Source organism: Hetaerina americana, unplaced genomic scaffold (genome assembly GCF_022747635.1).
Source record: "Hetaerina americana unplaced genomic scaffold, ioHetAmer1.1.p SCAF_5, whole genome shotgun sequence".
In the NCBI taxonomy this organism is placed as follows: domain Eukaryota; kingdom Metazoa; phylum Arthropoda; class Insecta; order Odonata; family Calopterygidae; genus Hetaerina; species Hetaerina americana.
The window spans coordinates 7632588-7650692 of NW_027287095.1; the positions used below are offsets into that span (position 1 = coordinate 7632588).

Here is an 18105-nt window from a genome sequence, read left to right on the forward strand (position 1 = left end):
AAATCGCAGGACCGTACAAAGCTTACTGCAAAAGACTTTTCAAATTGACCTCCATCATAGAGGTAATCGATATCATCGATAAAAAATATTCTATGACGAATTCGCGGGAAAACTGTGAACACAATGGCCGGGACCTATCAATCTGATGTTTGTGTAATTTAAAGTTTCCGTGAGTGAATGCCTATTGTCCCTGCTTTTGAAAATAACGGGGAAGGCACATAAAAGCTAACTAAAAATCAAGAGACCAAATAATGAAGAAGCGAAAAGCGGTATGAATAAAGTATATGATTTTCATTCTATTCAACTGTCATGGGTTGATTTCGTTGCCGGCGAGTGAAACCATTTATCCATAGGTCACAATTAGTCGCCAAAGTGTGTTTTAATCCATTTAGGTCAGGCTGCATCTTACGGAAATGTTTTTTATGAAGTTGTTTCTGAGTTTCAACTCACGATAAGCATAGGATAGCATGACACGTATCGCTAGTCCCATTTTTGTTTGCAAATCATTAGCCTGAAATAATTTTATTCCATAATATTTAATATGTCTCTATTTTTCAGATCTCGGACCCTACCAGTCAATTGAAGATATCGAAATTTTTTTGCAAATCAGCTGAATTGTCATCAAAGAAAGAATTGTCCTGTGTACCAAATCCAAACTCCAATGCTCATGAATCTAAAAGTGCGAGTGAAAAGGGCGCAAATGTCAACCGTTCTTCTGAAAATGGTTCCTGTAGCAGTATTAAAGACGATGGCATGGGAACGGTTTCAGTCACATGTTCTAAGGAGGATGTTTGCGACGTGGGCAACGTTCTTCAAACATCATTCCTTCCTCAAAAACAAGCGATTGACATTGAAGATTCAACTGCACATAGCATCGAGAAAACGTCGGAGAGTCTGTGTGATAGGAGTACCGTCAAAGATTGCTCTTTAGAAGCTGCATATTCTTCTAGAGAGTTGGATTGTAGTCGCAATGACGAAATCTTACGGATTCCAAAAGTGGTAGGTTGTGTTTCTGATAGTTCTTGCGACTTGACGCCGGTCTTAAGTACCTGTTCCCCCAGAAAGCCCATAGGAACGAGGCTCGTCACTACTCTAAGTGGAGAGGGTAATATTCAATTAGCTAGTAGCCAAGAAAGAACTAGTTTGCCATTAACATGTCTGAAGTTGGAATTTTCTCCAAAGAAGCTGATGATTGGACCAAAGGAATCAACTCAGAGAGTTGCAGAGGACAGTGCTGTACCCCAGACACCATTATCTTTGAAAGATGAAGTAAAAGTGACAAATTTCGCGGAAGACATTATCGATGTCTCTTTGGAAGAGTGGGATCTTGATGCGAGTGACCAGAACGTTGATGATCATGTGTGAGTGAAAGTCACTTTATGTATGTTTCATATTGCATAAACATTTGAGAAAACTCAGAAGTAGTACTCATTAGCAGTGCTCTTTGCGCCCCTTTTCTCTAAAATTTACCAATATTATTAAGTATGTTAAAACTAGGTGGATGTGATTACAAAAATTAAGTCGTTTAAATTAATGCACCGATCCAAAATAAAATAATGACTGCAGCTTCATATGCTTGTTGATGCTCCTGATGTCCCCTTCAGGGATATCTGTGGAGTATATTTATAAAGAACCACTTTAGTTGCGTTTGAAATCGGACTTTTCTTTCTGGAGTCCTCACATATTGCTACCCTTCTCTTTTTTGCTATTGGAACTAACAATGATCCTACGGAGTCTTCTGGTAAAATTCCTCTATCAATTCTTCTCTCATAAATTCCACAAATAAGTCCATAAAAACCCTTCCTCCCACCATTTCCTAAATATTTGAGTTATTCCTCGGGAATGTTGTCTATCAGCATGGTCTAATTTGATTTTAATTCCCTTAATGCTCTCTCTATCTCACTGCTGCACAAGTGTGGACCTAATCTGTCATATTTTTTTTCTTGTCTCTTACTTGGCTGGCCTAATGTCCTTACCACACAGTTTTTCTATATATTCCTTCCATCTCTCTTGGATCTTATCTACTTCAACTAATAATTTTCTAGAATTTCTGTGATAGTTAACACAGATTTCCCCTTCTAGCTCTTTGACAGTGTTTTTATCTTCCACTACCACAAGCATATTTCACCCTTCCTCTGCAAGCATGCAGGGATCAGAATTACGCATACAAATGCTTCTACTTGCACTGTGTTTTCCACCACACATCTTAAGCTACATTTTTTACATGCCTCAGTTTATTATTGTACTCTTTATACTTCCTCCTACGTAACTCTGTATTTACATCCTTCCATTTCCTTCTCTCATCTATCTTTCTAATTATCTCACCCACAATCCATGGACTCTTTGTCCTTTTCCTAAAAACAGTTCCTGTAGTTTCTTTATTGATTTTGAAGAATTTTATCGGCACAAGGAGCAATGCGTTTTTAATCAAGATAGTCGATCCCTCATGTATGTGCCTCTAAAAGAAATTTTTTAGTGATTCATGAAGGAATTATAAAAAGGTTTCAAGTGTTCTGTGTGTACAATGGCCATAATGGAATCCAATGATGGGTGGTGGTGCCTCTCTGCGAGGGTCTGTCCATCAGATTGCCTTACACATGATTTTTCAGGTTGTGGCTTTGACTGTTCCAACTCCAGCGATTATTACACTCGGATGTTTATTTTTCTGAAAGCATTGTGATTAACTGGGGTCATTTGGAAGGCTTTGTATGGCAGTTAACAAGACCTTATATTTCGCTCAATAATTTTATTGCCTGTCGTGGAGCAGCTTTAGAGCATGATGCCTTTTAAGGGGACGGATTGAATGATGTCTCATTGATGATTTTAAACTTGACTTTATAGTACAGATAACAGAAACAGAGCAATTCCATGGTTTATATTTATTGACGACCATGGTTTCACCCCTTTGTGGCATTATCAGGTGCCATAGACCTGATGTTGCTACACAGTGGTGAAAGTTGTCGGTAAATATTAATTGTGGGATTGCTGTTTCTGTTATCTGTGCAATGGAGAAATTCCACTGAGTAACAGCTGAAGTGGTGCCAATTTTATTTTAGAGAATAATGGGGAGAGGACTTATTTCAATAGTTAATGATCAATGTTCATCTATTAATCTCTATTCCAGCAGCTTGAGCCTACAATTAAAATGAGTGCCCCCACTGATCCTCATGAAAGTGACCATTTTCCTCTCATCTTCAAAGGAGGAGTAATTGTCAAAGCCATTTTTACCATCGTGGCAATTGGATATTAAAGAAAGCTAATAGGTCTTTATGAAAACAGGATTAATTTTTCACATGACAGCATTAATGATGGCATCAGCATTACTGAAGCAATAAAATGTAATGCACAGATAATGTAGAAACTGAGAAGTTTACTTGATATCTGATCTTTCTTTGTACCATGCCTTATGTGGTGTTTAAATCAGGTGTTAGTTGTATCTAAGCTATTTCTCCTGTGATATTATATTTTTATTCTGACGGTCATTCTTATCTCCTAAACCATACTCTCCTGTCTCACCCCAATCTCCCTCCTATCAAGTGTTTCCTACCAGGCATATTTGAAATCATTTTGTCTACTGAAGTCATGAAGATTACAGGACTTTGATTTCTGCATTGAAAAATTGGTAGAGCATTGGGAGTTTTTTTACCCAGTCAGCTTCAAGTCATATACTTTTGTTGTCAAGCTACTATGAAAATGGCATTACGTGTGCACCCAATCCACTTCCCATCTTTGTCTTCCAGGTACAATTTACAGCTGAGCACACTGGTGCGCTGCCAGGTGGTGAGCATAAGCCGCGGTCCTGTGGAAAATTCCAAAATCATCATGGTTGCTTCAACTAAAAACAAGGAAATGGCTAAGGTTCTTCTTAGGGGAATGTGGTATGTTGGAAATTCCTAGAGGACTTTGTTCATTGTAGAACTCACCTGCAGACCTCCTGAAATCTATAACAGTATCCATATTTTCCTCATACATTGAATGTTACGGAGAGTTATCAGTTATTGTTTCTTATTATTTTTATAAAACTTTTATTATGTGCTGCTGAAATATATCAATTGCCAGAGTCTTTGTTGAAGAATGCTTTTCATATCATTCACTTGAATTAGAAATCCATGAATCTCTTAAATGTCTGAAAAGGACTGTACTGAAAGTGACTGTGGAGGCTATAACCAATGTTCACTCGTATTTTATTGTATTCCATGTCATACATTTAATCTGATCTTATATAATAGACATTTTACATTCATCATACATTTAATATAAACTAATAATTAGTTAATGAACTAAAAGTTTTCTTATTCTGGATAATAATCTATGGAAATTTTATGTAGTTTGAAATTAATCTCCAATTCTTCTCCCTTTTTGAAAAATTATGTATGGCCAAATGTAGTTCTCAGTCTTTCGATGAGGTCATAGTTTTCCATGATATCCAATGGAGTTTAACAAGGCTGGACAGAATAATTGACTTGATTTGATCAAGTGAATCTGAATAGTAATGTCTAAAGGGTATGATGTTACAGTAGGTTCACTTCAGAGTTAAAATCTTATCTCAGTCACTTGCAGATGAGGTTACATATTACCAGAGGATGCTTTTCTACCTAGGATCAGTTTCATTCTGATATAATTCATGTGCCCAAAGTAAGATTGGGTGTTCATTCATAATGCCTCTTCTGCCTCCCTACCCCACATCTCACCCACCAGGGTGTCTGCATGCCAAGTATGTGTGGGTGATGTGGTGAGCCTCCAGTGCTGCTGCCGAGATGAGGAGAGGGGGTGGTGGGTCCTGGATGACTGCACCACCAGTCATGCTTGCCAACCAACTCAACAAGGCAGCCTTCTCTCAAAACTTGTGAGTGGGATGGAAGAGTAGGCTGATTTGCCTGACTGTTGAATGAATTCCTGGGCAGGTGACAGTTTCCTCCCTAGAAAGTCCCTCGTTTGAAATCTCCTCCAGTCAGTTGAACAGAAATGAAACTAGTTTTCTAAGAAACTTCCTGGTATTCCTTCTAATTATAATGATCTAAATGAACTTTTACAATATGCACCACAGTTAACTAACAGACACTGCACTCTAGAGACAAAGGAACAGTCGAAACAGTGGATTTCCAAAGACGATCCAGCTCCAAATATGGTGAAAACAGTGAAATCAGCCAACAAGGTGATGGCCATGGTTTTTGGGATATACACAGAATCATCTATATTGATCACATACAAAAAGGACTAACGATTAATGGTAAGTATTATGCATCAATATAGCACCAATTTAGCTAAGAAATTCAGGAAGAGCATCCTCGTTTGGCAAAGAAAAAATTCTCCTCGATCAAGACAATGCTCGCGTGCACAGGTGTGTAGTTTCAATTGCAAAAGTTATAGAATTAAACTTCAAATAATTACAACGTCCACTGTATTCACCAGATTTGGCCTCCAGTGATTCTTTTAATTGCCAAATTTGAAAAATGGCCCGGCAGAAAACAATTCAAATCTGGCTAGGTGGTCATCGCCAAAACATCCTTTTTTTAGGAACTTCCAAAATCTTACCCTATGGACAGCTTAAAAAAGTTAGAGAAATGCTGGGAAAAGTGTATCAAGCTAACAGGAGAGGTACATGTATGTTGAAATATGAATTAAAAATCTACCCAATATAATATCCTTTTTCTTTCATTAGGACTTATTAAAAGGCCCACGTATATTTATCTATTCTCTGTTTTTTATGCACTTTTTCACCACTATGGGCTGCCTATTCTTTCTAATCACTTGCGTAATCAACATCTTGATTAAGAGGGTCTGAGGGATGAGCCATTTGTCCTTGAACCATGTTCTTTTGAGCTTACTCTATCTTCTTCGGGTAAACAACCTCCTTACCCCTATTATCGCAAGTGGAGCACCTTATCATAAGGGGGAGGAAGTAGTTGAGAGGTAGTTAGTAATTGACGAATCATCACCTTCTTTGAGAGGTATACATGGAGCATAACCTATTATCAGGCCTTGGATTTTGACTGAAGTTGACTGGCAGATAGTCCTAGAATGGAGACTTATGAATCACCTTTAGTAAGGGGTTAACTTACGTATCTAGAAGTATATAATAGCTCTTCTCATGACTCAGGGTTCTCTTACAAATGATGGGTTCCCATTGAGTTGGATGAATGTTTGGCCCGCTAGTAGTCGCATATGCAGATCAAATTCACTCTCTCCAGGATGGATAAGTTATTAAAAGAAATAGAAAGCAGCAATGATGATGAATTTTGAATAAAAAATGAATAAGCTATTGAAGAAGATAATACTGACGAATGTGGATTCTCTAATCACGGTGCAACAACAGATCCGAAATCATGTTCAGCTAAATTGGCCATTGTGTTTTTGGACAAGCTGTCTTGCAGGTTGGGATTGAAACTCCAATTGAATATTTTGGCAAAGAACTTCCTTTAACTTCTGACTGTAGCCAGTATCTTAGGAGATATATATTTAAGTCTCTTTCAGTGGTAATTCTATTTTTTTCTGATAATTTTCATTATTATTTTATCAAATTTTTCGAGAAAGTCATCTACTGGTGAATTTGGAAACTTATTATATCCAATAATATATTATTTTGCATTGGCCACAGTTTATTTAGCTAGTTTTGTTTCAACTCCTCTATCCTAATTATCTTACTATCTCTTTTAAATTTTCATGGGCTCTGATGATTGAAACATCCTGTTTTGAAAAACGTTATACTGAATTATTTTCTGAAGAAACTGTTTACCGAAAGGTATTCAGACACTTTGTAACTTACAATCACTACCTCACTTCTTCACCATCGGTGTCCAGATGGGAAGTTTGCCAGATTATAGTTTGTTGCCATTGGTGCTTATCGAGATGGGGTCATAATCAGGATTTCTTGGCTTGAATCTGACTTTTTGATGAGGGTAAAGAAAGAAACTTTGCGCTTCCACGTAAAGATTTAATATTTCATGACAATGTTTTCGATGATGCACAGCAGCAAAACCATGGTCATGAAATATTAAATCTTTATGTGGAAGTGCAAAGTTTCTTTCTTTGCCTTCATCATGAAGGAATTCCACAAAGTTAAACTAAAACTGTGATGTTTGACTTTTTGACTTGAATTTGATGTTATTTTGTAAGAATTCCATGGTATTTTACCTTGTTTGCATGTTAAATCTTTATTAGTGGTTCCCTGCTGCTGAACACTTTCATGACTATCCATAAAAATGCCACCTGAAGTAGGGTATGCTATTAGGGAACCTGAGGCGCTCACCCTCCACAAGTGGAAGGACGGCATGACCACCTGAGGTGGCCACCAGCACGGAAAGTGTTAAACTGCTTTGGATGTAAGGTCTTACCTATTGAGAAATAACATGTATTCTTACTCCTTCCCTAAGAACAGACTACCATTATTGGTTGGGTCAGTTATTCCTTGCAAAAGAAACAAAATGGTTTTTGTTTCTCCTCTCCAATTATATTTTGTCAATTGGAAGTGAAAATAGCTGCTGAAATTCTCTTTTCATAATGATTGTTAGTATGTATAGCTAAATTTAGTTATTGTTTTGTTGGCAGGGGTTCTTGGTTGAGAATCCAGATGTGCTAGTGGCTGGCACAAGTGTTGTGGGGAGCCTCTTTTGTGCTCGCAAAGGTGTGCTATCAGATCGCTTCCGAGGATTTGAATCGGCTGCGATCCCCCCGCCACTTGTCTCTCCAGACCCTGCTGCTGCTGACCATGTCCCTCCAGTGATTGCTCCTGCTGAGCAACGATCTTCCGCTCGAATCATGCTCATTGGGAGTCTTGTGCATGAAGTCCTGCAGAAGGTAATCACATATTTTTGAAGAAATTTTACTTTCAGTGTAAATAATGCCTTTTTTTTACCTCTGCAGTTTGGTCCATGAGTGTCATAGCAGATTATAATGGAGGCCATTAAGTGGGCAACACATTGACATGGCAATGAGGGCTGCCAGTCGCTTTCCATGTGTCATGTAGTTTACCAGAAAGTTCTAGTCCTAAGGGAAAAAATACATAGGTTAGATTTTATCAGCAGAGGACAAGGAGTACCATCCAAATTTGAACTATTTGGTTTGCAGCAACTCAGACACTCCATTGAGCTATTGTGCTGAACTTATTGTCGCCATATTTCTAGATTTTCTTTTTATTTGAAAAATTTTTGGTAATCTTTTCAAATGAATCTGAACTAAACTCCAGTTTGTTGTGCCCTTGGGATGTTTATCACTTAGCTGATACACTTATGTAAATATATTTCACCTGAAAACAACAGTAACATTACATCTTGCATCCTGACCATGTCACAATCTCTCTGGCATTCCTTTGACCTTATCCATATATGAATAGAATGGTTTGATGCATCACTTTGTCGAAGCAATTAATATCGGAAAAGAAAATACTTTGTTTTTCCACATATATTTCATTATTCAACACCTAGGTTTCCAATTACAAAGACCTGATGGTGACTTTTCAAGTCGAAACCTAGGTCGTGCATAATAAAATATGTGTGGAAGAACAAAGTATTTTCTTTTCTGATTCTTATCCATGTATGCTCCTGACTAGATCCATACATGTGATATCTTTATATCCTTACTCCATGCCTGCTTTATTTTCTGAACTCTTATTTTAATATTTAACTTGGATTTCCTCTTTCTGGAAATAATATAATAGTAACTTGTTGTCTCTGGCATAACTTTCTGGAATATTAAAATGAAATAAGTAGCTTAGTAATTCCACACCCTCTGCAATTACTAAGTTACTTATTTAATTTCAATAACAGTAACTTATATTTGTTTACATTTATTCACATTCCATACCCATCACACTGACTTTCCAATGCACTCGGCATTGCTTGCAACCCCTTGGCTGACTGGCAAACTAAAGCTTGATCATCCGCAAACTTAACTGATTTTATAGATTCTCCACTGACTTTCATTCCCAATTCCAGTTCCTCCCATTCTTTATTTACCATTTCCTCCACATATATGTTGAATAGCACAAGTGATAATGGACACTACTGTCTTACTCCTCTACTGGACACTGCCCATCTGGACTCTTCGCCTGTCACTCATACCTGAGCAGACTGGGACAAGTAATGTAAGCCTTGTATCTCTCCAAACTACTCCTATTTTCTGCCATACATTAATTTATTATATGCAATAAACAACATCAAATGATTTTTCGAAATCTATAAAACAGACAAACACATCCTGATTGTATTTTATATTTCTCTATAAGTGACCTCATGAATGCTATGTTATTATGCGTGCCTCTTCCCTTCTTGAACCCAAACTCATCATCCCTAAGTAATCATTTACTCTGCTCTCCATCCACTTGATGATCCTAAGAACCACTTTAGCTACGTTTGAAATCAAACTTATTGTTCTGTAGTTCTCGCATAGGCTGCCTTTCTCTTTTTTTGGAATAGAAACTTTCCCTAATCTGATGAAATCTTACAGCCATATTATTTCCTCAGCTGTGCTAAAAATCTCTTCTTCGCACTTTCTCCATGGCCTTTAAATAGTTTTGTGGGAATTTTGTTTTTCTCTCCCACTCAGCCTTATTTCAATTCCAGTAACATCCTTTCTATCTTGCAATCAAGTAACTCTGGACCTAAGATATCCTCATCAACACCATATTCTCTTGCTATGTCTAAACTTGCTGACCTAATGTCTTTGTTGTACAATTCTTTATGCGGATATCTTTAGATACATCTGGGCACTTAATGGCAGCAAAATTTGAAAATTTTAATATTTCTTTCAAATCACATTTATTTTTATTGATTTTTTACTTACCAAATGCAATTATATTCATAGAAACTCTGATTTGGGATAAACAATAACATGAACACTCACCATACACAACTTTTTAGCAAAATTTTCACTTTTTCTAAAGGAGTTAAATTAAAATCTCTTTATTTCTGCAAAATACCCTTGATACTTTTTTCAGCTTGGCATACTGCTGTAAGCCAATTTCCTCGGTGACATAAGTTGAAGTTGTAGAATTTCATCACTTAGGCTACTGTATTTCTATCAGCAGTTCTTGTATGCAGTAGGTTACAGGGGGTTGTTAAGGGTTTTTCATGTGATGCTTGTTATATTTAATATTAGTGTTTCCTGCATGACTGTATAAATGTTATCGTTAAGCCCCAATTGATTTATATTGTCCTTCAGATGTTTTGGCATAGCACCTTTTATTGATATCACTCTTGGTACAATCCCGACATCAGTTTGTTGGTGTAGAGGTTTCATTTCTTGAGCTAAAGATAGGTATTTTTCTATCATTTCATTATATTTCATCTCTAGATTTGATGTGTTCGGTATTGTAACTTTGATCTTTTGTATGTTTCTTGTAATCTTTGTTAATTAAAGTATTATCTGGTTGATTACTAGGATAATGTTTGTCAGTCAGGCTGTTTTGGTACCAGTAGAGTTTTGTTTTTTGATTCTCCAGTACTATTTCTGGTTTTTAGTTATACAAGGTTTTTATAAAGAGTATGGACAACAATTCTTCCCTGGCGTATGCGTAAAATGCTGAATTCAGACCATCGGTTAAGTGTGTGCATGGTTGCTGATTGTATTGGCATTGATAAGATGACAGTACACACCATTATCACTGAAAATTTGGCAATGCGAAAGATCTGCTCTAAACTTTTCCCAAAGATCTTGATGGACAACCAAGAGCAGGAGTGTCTGCTTACAAAGACCTTCTGCAATGTATTGAAGAAGACCCTGACTTTTTGGACAGTCCTCACTAGGCACCAACAGACTATTTCCTATTCCCAAAAGTGAAATCCTCCCTCTAAGGACACCACCTTAGGACCTTTAGTACCATTAAAGAACTTGCAGGTGTACCCTTAAGAATCTTCCTGGATCCGCCTACAAGGTAGTCCTTGAGCCATGGAAAAGCTGCTGGCAAAAGTGTTGACACTCAAGGGATGCACTTCGAAGAATTTTGAGGCATTGTAGCATTATTTGAAATTAATCTATTATTCCAAAAATTTTCCTGTTACTTTTAATACAAACCATGTACATTGGACTCCCTATATTTTGTCAATTCCTGTCTCTTAACGATGCAAAGATGTACTTTTTTTTACATATATTGCCATATTCTTGGCTATACGCCTTAGCCAGGATGATGCATCCACCTGTGATGTGTTATTTTTTTCTTTTTGTGTCAGTCATTTCCTGCGGTTATCATCTGCATCAGTTTTTTCATCGTACGATTTGCAAAGTATTTTGTCCTAATTAGTTAGTACTGAATTGCTATTGTATATCCCTTCATTTCTGCATACAATTGAACTATTGAAAGTTATATATTTGATATTTCAAGGTTAGGGAAATGAAAATAGTGGGAAAAGGTGAATTTTTACTTTTACTTACTTAATTACTGCAGTCATTTTCTATGGTAACATTATCATCATCACAAATAACTTCAATTAGAATTTTTTCAACACAATTAACATAAGCTACTGCCTTCCTAAAGCAGTTATATATTGTAGAATCCTCAACTGACCTACAAGCCAATATGTAGTGTTAAGCATCCAGTTCATACAATTTGATTGCCTTTATATACCTAACACAATCATGCAAAGATATGAATTTATATACAGTCATTCTTTGGTAATGGACCTGAAATGAGTGAATTATACCAAAATTCAGTAGTTGGAGTTCACTGGTTCAATTTGTAGGAAAATTATTGTAACTGTACATTTCTCAAGTGTACATTTAGTGGATGGGCTGGGCACTGATCAATATACAGGAGAATTATCCTGTTCTGTGACCCCATTTTAGTATCCAGAGCATCTCACCTCAATCAATCAATGTTTCTGAGGTCATTCATTTTTGGAAAATGTTGTGTTTCTAGTGGGCAATGTTTTCATGTGTTTTAATCAGCTAGCTCTCTGATGTATTTACCAGCCACTGGTGACTGAAGTTTTTCACTTCCTTCTGCATTTGTGATTTATAAGACAGTTAAAGATCCTGTCTCATCTGCGTTGAAAGCAGAAATGATATAGCAGCTGTGATGACAAAATTCTGGATTCTACAATGAATAAATGTTGATGTAATTTTAGTTGGTAATTCTTTAAAGTAACTACTTCATTGTCTTCGAATTAAGTGTTGACATCAAAATACTTTGATCCTTTTCTGCATTATCCAAGTATTTTTTCTATATTCTTACCTGAAAAATGCATGTTATGTGCTGGTTGGCCAGGAAATATGGTGTATATATTAGTTCTGTCTCTCTCCCATTTGAGTCTTTGTCAGGTGGTCTCCGCAAGCCATTTGAAATTGGCCGAGCCTGCCATGATGTGGTGAGTGGGCGCAAGGCACTCTGGGATATGTATGCAGCTGGTGCCGCATTGTCCGAGGTCCGGAAGGAGGTGATGGACTTTGTGCCCCGGATCGCTCGCTTCATAACACGGTTTGTGGCTGGTGAGGGTGGTTTGGGAGGGCCATGGGGGTGTGGTGAGAATGTGGACCAGGATCGCGAGTGGAAGGGGCACATAGAGGAGGTGAGGGACATAGAGGAGAACCTCTGGGTGCCCTCAGTTGGGCTGAAGGGCAAGGTGGATGTGACGGTGGGTGTGCGACGGTGCCAGGGGCCAGGAAAGCAGCGGACCCAGGAGAAGACTCCCCTCAAGGTGCGCCTCCTTCTGGAAAGTTTCTAACTTGAATCAGCTGAATGGTGGTTCAGTGATTAACATAATCAGGTGGCGAAAGTTTTGGGACTGGATGAGTTAATAAAGGATAAACTTGTTCAACTAACAGTCATGCAATATCAAAGTCTGTAGATAAAAAATTTTCCATTTGGAATTAAGGTCATCCTTTGGAGTGATAATATATAAAACATTCTACTTACAATTTTACTGTAAAGATTCTGTTGCTCACATTAAATATGGCAATTGAGTAAATTCAAGTTGTTTGGGTCAAGATTAAATTAAAAGTGCAAGGTGGACCCAAGGACGGAGAATTGTATGGCATTCTCCAGTCAGACCATCTCCCATCTTTGGAATGGCTTGAGATTTCCTTGGGTTTGAGACAAAGCCTCAGCATATGGTGAACGATTCACTAACTCATTATTTAATCTCTATTTTTTTTATTAAGTGATTTTTGAATCGCCATGCTCATTGTATGCGGTATTCCCTAAATCCAGGAAAATTGAAAAATATTGGGAAAAATCCAAAATTCTTTCCCCTTTGTGCGTGAGCCATATTTAATCTTCCCATTCATCGTCCATCCCATCCTCTATTAAGTATATAGTCTCAAAGTTGCTAGGCATGCATGCATCTTACTGCCCAAGACCTTATGGTAAAGGTAGTTGACAACAGTAATAATTTCAGTTGAAAGGCTGTTACAATTCAGGTTATTAAAATTTTGAAAAAATTTGGAATAGCCAGAAGAGAAGATGTTTTTTAATTGACAAATTACCAGAGGAAAGCCATCATAGTGTATATTGCTGATCATGTGACAATGTGTATAACTCCTACCTCTTTCAAGCTAATTAAATTCCCCAGCAAATTGAACCCCCATTCTATTTCTGGTTTTACGAATAATGATAGTGGCTGTATTAAGAACAATAGACCCTTATCTATCATCCCCATTTTTCAATGTTGGTGGAAACAGCTTTGAAAAATCAACTATAAATTCCTAGGAGTTAATAACATGATTGTATTTGATCTATTTGGCTCTCAAGGAGGGAGATCTAAAGTTGATGCAATTAATAATAATAATAATAATAATACATTTTATTTGTCCAGTGCTCAAGTTGTGACAACTGTTACACTTGATATAAGACATCAGGGGAAAGTAACAAAATACATACTTGGATACAAGACACATATCAGGCATTATCAAGAAATACAGCCATTGAATAAAACATTTTTAATTTTAAGAACCTAAGTAGATTGTCTTTAAATGTAGCCACAATTTTTCGGGCCTTAATCTCAGCTGGGAGTTTATTATAAAGTTGAAGGCCCATAAAATTTGGGCGAGCCCCTGCATTTTTTGTACGTACATGTAAAACGTGCAGCTGCTCATTCTGCCTCGTAGAATATTTGTGGTTATCACAATTTTTCACATACTCAGATAGATGCCGACCCCGGTGGCGGCGGGGTAACGTCCTCGTCTGCCATTCCAAGGGTCGCAGGTTCGATTCCCGCCTAGGTGAGTTTCCCTCTAGGGCTTGGGTGTTTGTAAATGTGACCATTGTTATCGTTGTTAATAGTTCGATGTAAAGGCCAAAATGTGCTGTTTTTGGACTAATACTGAATAAATAAATAAATAAATAGATTTATTTTTGTATGTACTACTACATGAAAAATATAAATACATGGCACTGGCAATACATCCAATTTTTTAAACAGGGGATGGCAAGAGGCATTGTGTTTCGCAAAACTCATTAGCCGAATGGCTCTTTTCTCTGGCAATATATATTAGGTGAGACTTTTCTATGTTGAAATCTAGGAAATTATTATGAGACCAAGAAAGTAAGGTGTGACTAACCTGTTTCCACTAAACTATCAATTCATCAAAAGTAGGCTATACAAGAATAATGTTGGTGTTATCAACATATAACAAGGGGGTAGCACCGTTTATATGTTGAAAACTATCTTCAAGGTCATTTATATGAGAAAGAAACAAAGACAGGCCCAAGAACAGAGCCTAGAGGAACACCTTGATTAAGGACCTTACTTGGAGAAACAAAAGATGTACCATTTTTAGGAACAACCACATGTTGTATTCTATTAAATGGGTAGGATTTAATCCAAGCATTTAGGTATGCCACGAATACCCATCCTTTGGAGTTTCTTGAGAAGTAATTGGTGGTCAACACAATCGAAAGCTTTTGAGAAATCGAAAAACATTGCAGCAACTTCCATTTTTTTATCGGGAGTGTTTAAAGTCTTAGTTATTAACTGATTAATAATGGGTAATGAAACTGTGGGTAATGAAAAAAATGGGACTGGATAATGAAACACAAAACCATATTACTGATGCACTTGAAAAGGAGGAGGATATGGAAATAGCAATGTGACTGGAGTTAGGCATTCAATTGTCAAGCGTGCGACTTTGATTTCTAAATTGGAATACTATGATATAAGAGGAAATGAACTGAATGTGTTTGTGAAATTAATAGGGTGTATGATCAGCTAGAGTATTTAGTTGTGGATGTCCCTACAGGGAAAAATTTGATAGTGCAGGTGGGTTGGAATGCGAAAGTAGGCAAAGGAAGAGATGGTATGGACTTACACTTTAGGAAGTGGGGAGAAATCAATAGAGTTCTGCAGGAGACGGGTTAATCATTTTGAACACTTTGTTTAGATACCACAACAGGCATAGGTACGCATGGAAAATGCCCAGGGATTCTGGAAGGTACCAGTTAGACTATATTTTGGTTAGACATAGATTTACAAACAGCATAATAAATTTGCATGCATGGGTCAGATGATGATTCAACTCATAGTTTAGTACAAATTTAGTCTAATATCACATAGAAGAGGATGAGGCAGGCGAGATGGTTTAGGCAATGGAATGCAGAAGCTTTAAGCAGGTAAAAAAGGTGAAGTATTAGGCAGTAGTGATTAAAAATGAGTGAGGACAGGAAGATGGGTGCAATCAACGACAGATGGGAACTATAAAAGTAATGATTCCCCTAAGTGCAAATAGTATGATCCCTGGCTCAGTTTTCCTGAAACTAAGGTTGTCTATCTTTAAAAGAATGTGATGGCTGTCTGGTGTGGTTTATTTGAATCCTCTCTCTCCCTGCCTGTGCAGGAGGTTCCCCTGGAACTGAAAACTGGCAGGGGTAGCCACTCTGTTGAGCACCAAGGTCAGGTGCTGTTGTATTGCACCATGATGTCTGCCCTGGCGGTAGCAGAGGATCCATCCCGAGAGACTGTTAACAGTGGATTACTTTTGTATCTCAGGTAAATTTGAGTTTGGTGATGTGTACTAAACACATCCAGTGAATGCATTCATGTCAAAGCCACCATCCATCAAAAAACCTTGCATCCCTGCTTGAAAAAGTCGAATAGGAATTAACCAAAAATTCCTGTAAAAATTTGTCAGTCCTAGTTCATACATGGAGATATTGGTTTTGAGTAATTATTACTGAGAAATAACTGAGATATCTGGATGAAATTTATTCTGCATATTAATTGATCCTTATGTGCATAAAGAGGCATGGGAAGAACTTGAGATAGGAATGAAAGTCTGTGGGGTATTCATAAAATCAGGTTTGCTGATGACCAAGATTTAGTTTGTCAGTCAGCCAAGAGGCTGCAAGCATTGCTGAGTGAATTGGAAATTTAGTGCGATAGATATGGGATGAGAATAAATGTAAATAAAACAGGTTATGTGGTTTTCCAGAAAGAGAAAGGCTTTGGTTAACATTAAAATAGGAGAGCAAAAACTAAAGCAGGTGGAACAGTTAACATATCTTGGGAGTCTTTTGGATCAAAATGGTCAAAGTAGTAGGGACATATGAAATATAATTGCATTAGGCGAAGAAACTTTCTCTTGGAGGAGAGAATTGATGAAAGTAAAGGCTTATCAAAACTTTGATGTGGAGCATAGTTATGTATGGAGTAGAAACATGATCATTGAAGCAGGATGATATGTGTAGATTGGAGGCTTTTGAAATGTGGGTGGGGAGGAGGATGGAGGAATTGAAGTGGGCAGAAAGGTAAACAAATGAGGAAGTAGAGGGATAGCCGAGGAAATGGAGGGCAGGGGAGAGGTCAACCTGCCTCCAAATACTCACAATAACCCTGAAGAAGGCATGTTGCCAATTACAGCATGCCATGCTCGCTATAATGTTAGCAAATAATGATGTAATACGCCTTCACACAAAACTGTATTTTTTTCATTTTTATATTGTTACTGAATCCTGTATACTCATAGAAAACATAGAGTGGCTATATGCATGTACAAGCAAAAAAATCATTATGCTAGATTTTTATTAATGAGTTTCCAAACTTGATACATGTCTTGGTCTTATCAATATTTGGCTTGTTGCCGAGTCATTTTTCTATATTGCATTTTTATCAGCTCTTCCCCAATATTTGTTATTAAGTTTTGATTAGTTTAATATTTTTAAGTATGCTTGGTGCAAAAACCCATGCCTAGAACATGCTACTAGCACTTAGCAAATCAAGAGCATATAATTAATCAATTTAAAGATTTGGAGAAAGGCTACATTTTGAGAAATTAACTTGTATTGATTGTAATCTTGTTACTGATTGTAATTATCATATCATTTATGTACAGTTCTTAATTTACATCATTCATATTTCAATGAAAATAAAAAAAATTATGGAGTACAAAAATTAGAGCATTTCTACCGTATGCTTTTGGTCATTTCTAATGTAAAAAAACTGCGAGATAGATGAGTAAGCATGCTACAAGCAAGATCTTTTAATCATATCTGCAGTAATGTGGCTCACTGAAGATGAGTCATTATTCATAGGCATTAATTATTCAGTTCCTTTTGCTATTTATAATAGGTATAGTTTTGAAAAATGGGACACATACTTCAGATCAGGGGAATGAGAGAAAGATCATTTTAAAGTAGACAAGGAGAAAAAGCAAATGCATGTACCCAGATGGACACATGCAGCCACTGCCTTCCTCCCCTGGTTGGATCAACAGGCAGTGCCACTGCCTCCCCTGGTTTAGACAGTGAACATTTCACTGAAAAGTGACTTCTGTGGTAGTTCCACTGAGTTTTGTGGTAACTATTTCCTATTGACCTATTTTGTCATTCTCTTATTTGTTTTGTTTTCATTCAAATATTTATTTGTCAGCAATATGTTCACCTATAATTAGTAAAAAAACATGGTAGTCCATGGGGAGGATGTTGGTAGGTGGAGGGTGTGGGTTCGATTCCTCTTGGTTTCAGACTTCTGGGCACCTTCAGTTTCACCCAAGCTGTGTGATTATTTGTGTACCTGAATTTCATGGGAAGCCACAGGCAGCACGGGGAAAAGACCCCCCCCCCCCTGTTCTCTGTTGAATATAAATTTAAATCCTGTAGGACATAGTGTTGGATGAGCTCTACTGCCACCTACCAATCTAACAGTCAGGTTAAAAACTGATTTGGGAAGGAAAATATTAAAT

General features: G+C 37.2%; 1 protein-coding gene across 1 annotated transcript in view; it reads left to right on the forward strand.

Annotated features, from left to right (window-relative positions):
- The first annotated feature begins 201 nt into the window (after positions 1-201).
- Positions 202-18105, forward strand: part of Dna2 (DNA replication helicase/nuclease 2) — a 52921-nt gene continuing 35017 nt past the window's right edge. The window contains exons 1-7 of the mRNA XM_071592021.1: positions 202-269; positions 559-1361; positions 3741-3878; positions 4699-4846; positions 7549-7797; positions 12243-12629; positions 15763-15914. Of these exons, the coding sequence (XP_071448122.1) occupies positions 252-269; positions 559-1361; positions 3741-3878; positions 4699-4846; positions 7549-7797; positions 12243-12629; positions 15763-15914 (1895 nt within the window). The 5' untranslated portion in view covers positions 202-251. The remainder of the gene's footprint in view (positions 270-558; positions 1362-3740; positions 3879-4698; positions 4847-7548; positions 7798-12242; positions 12630-15762; positions 15915-18105) is intronic.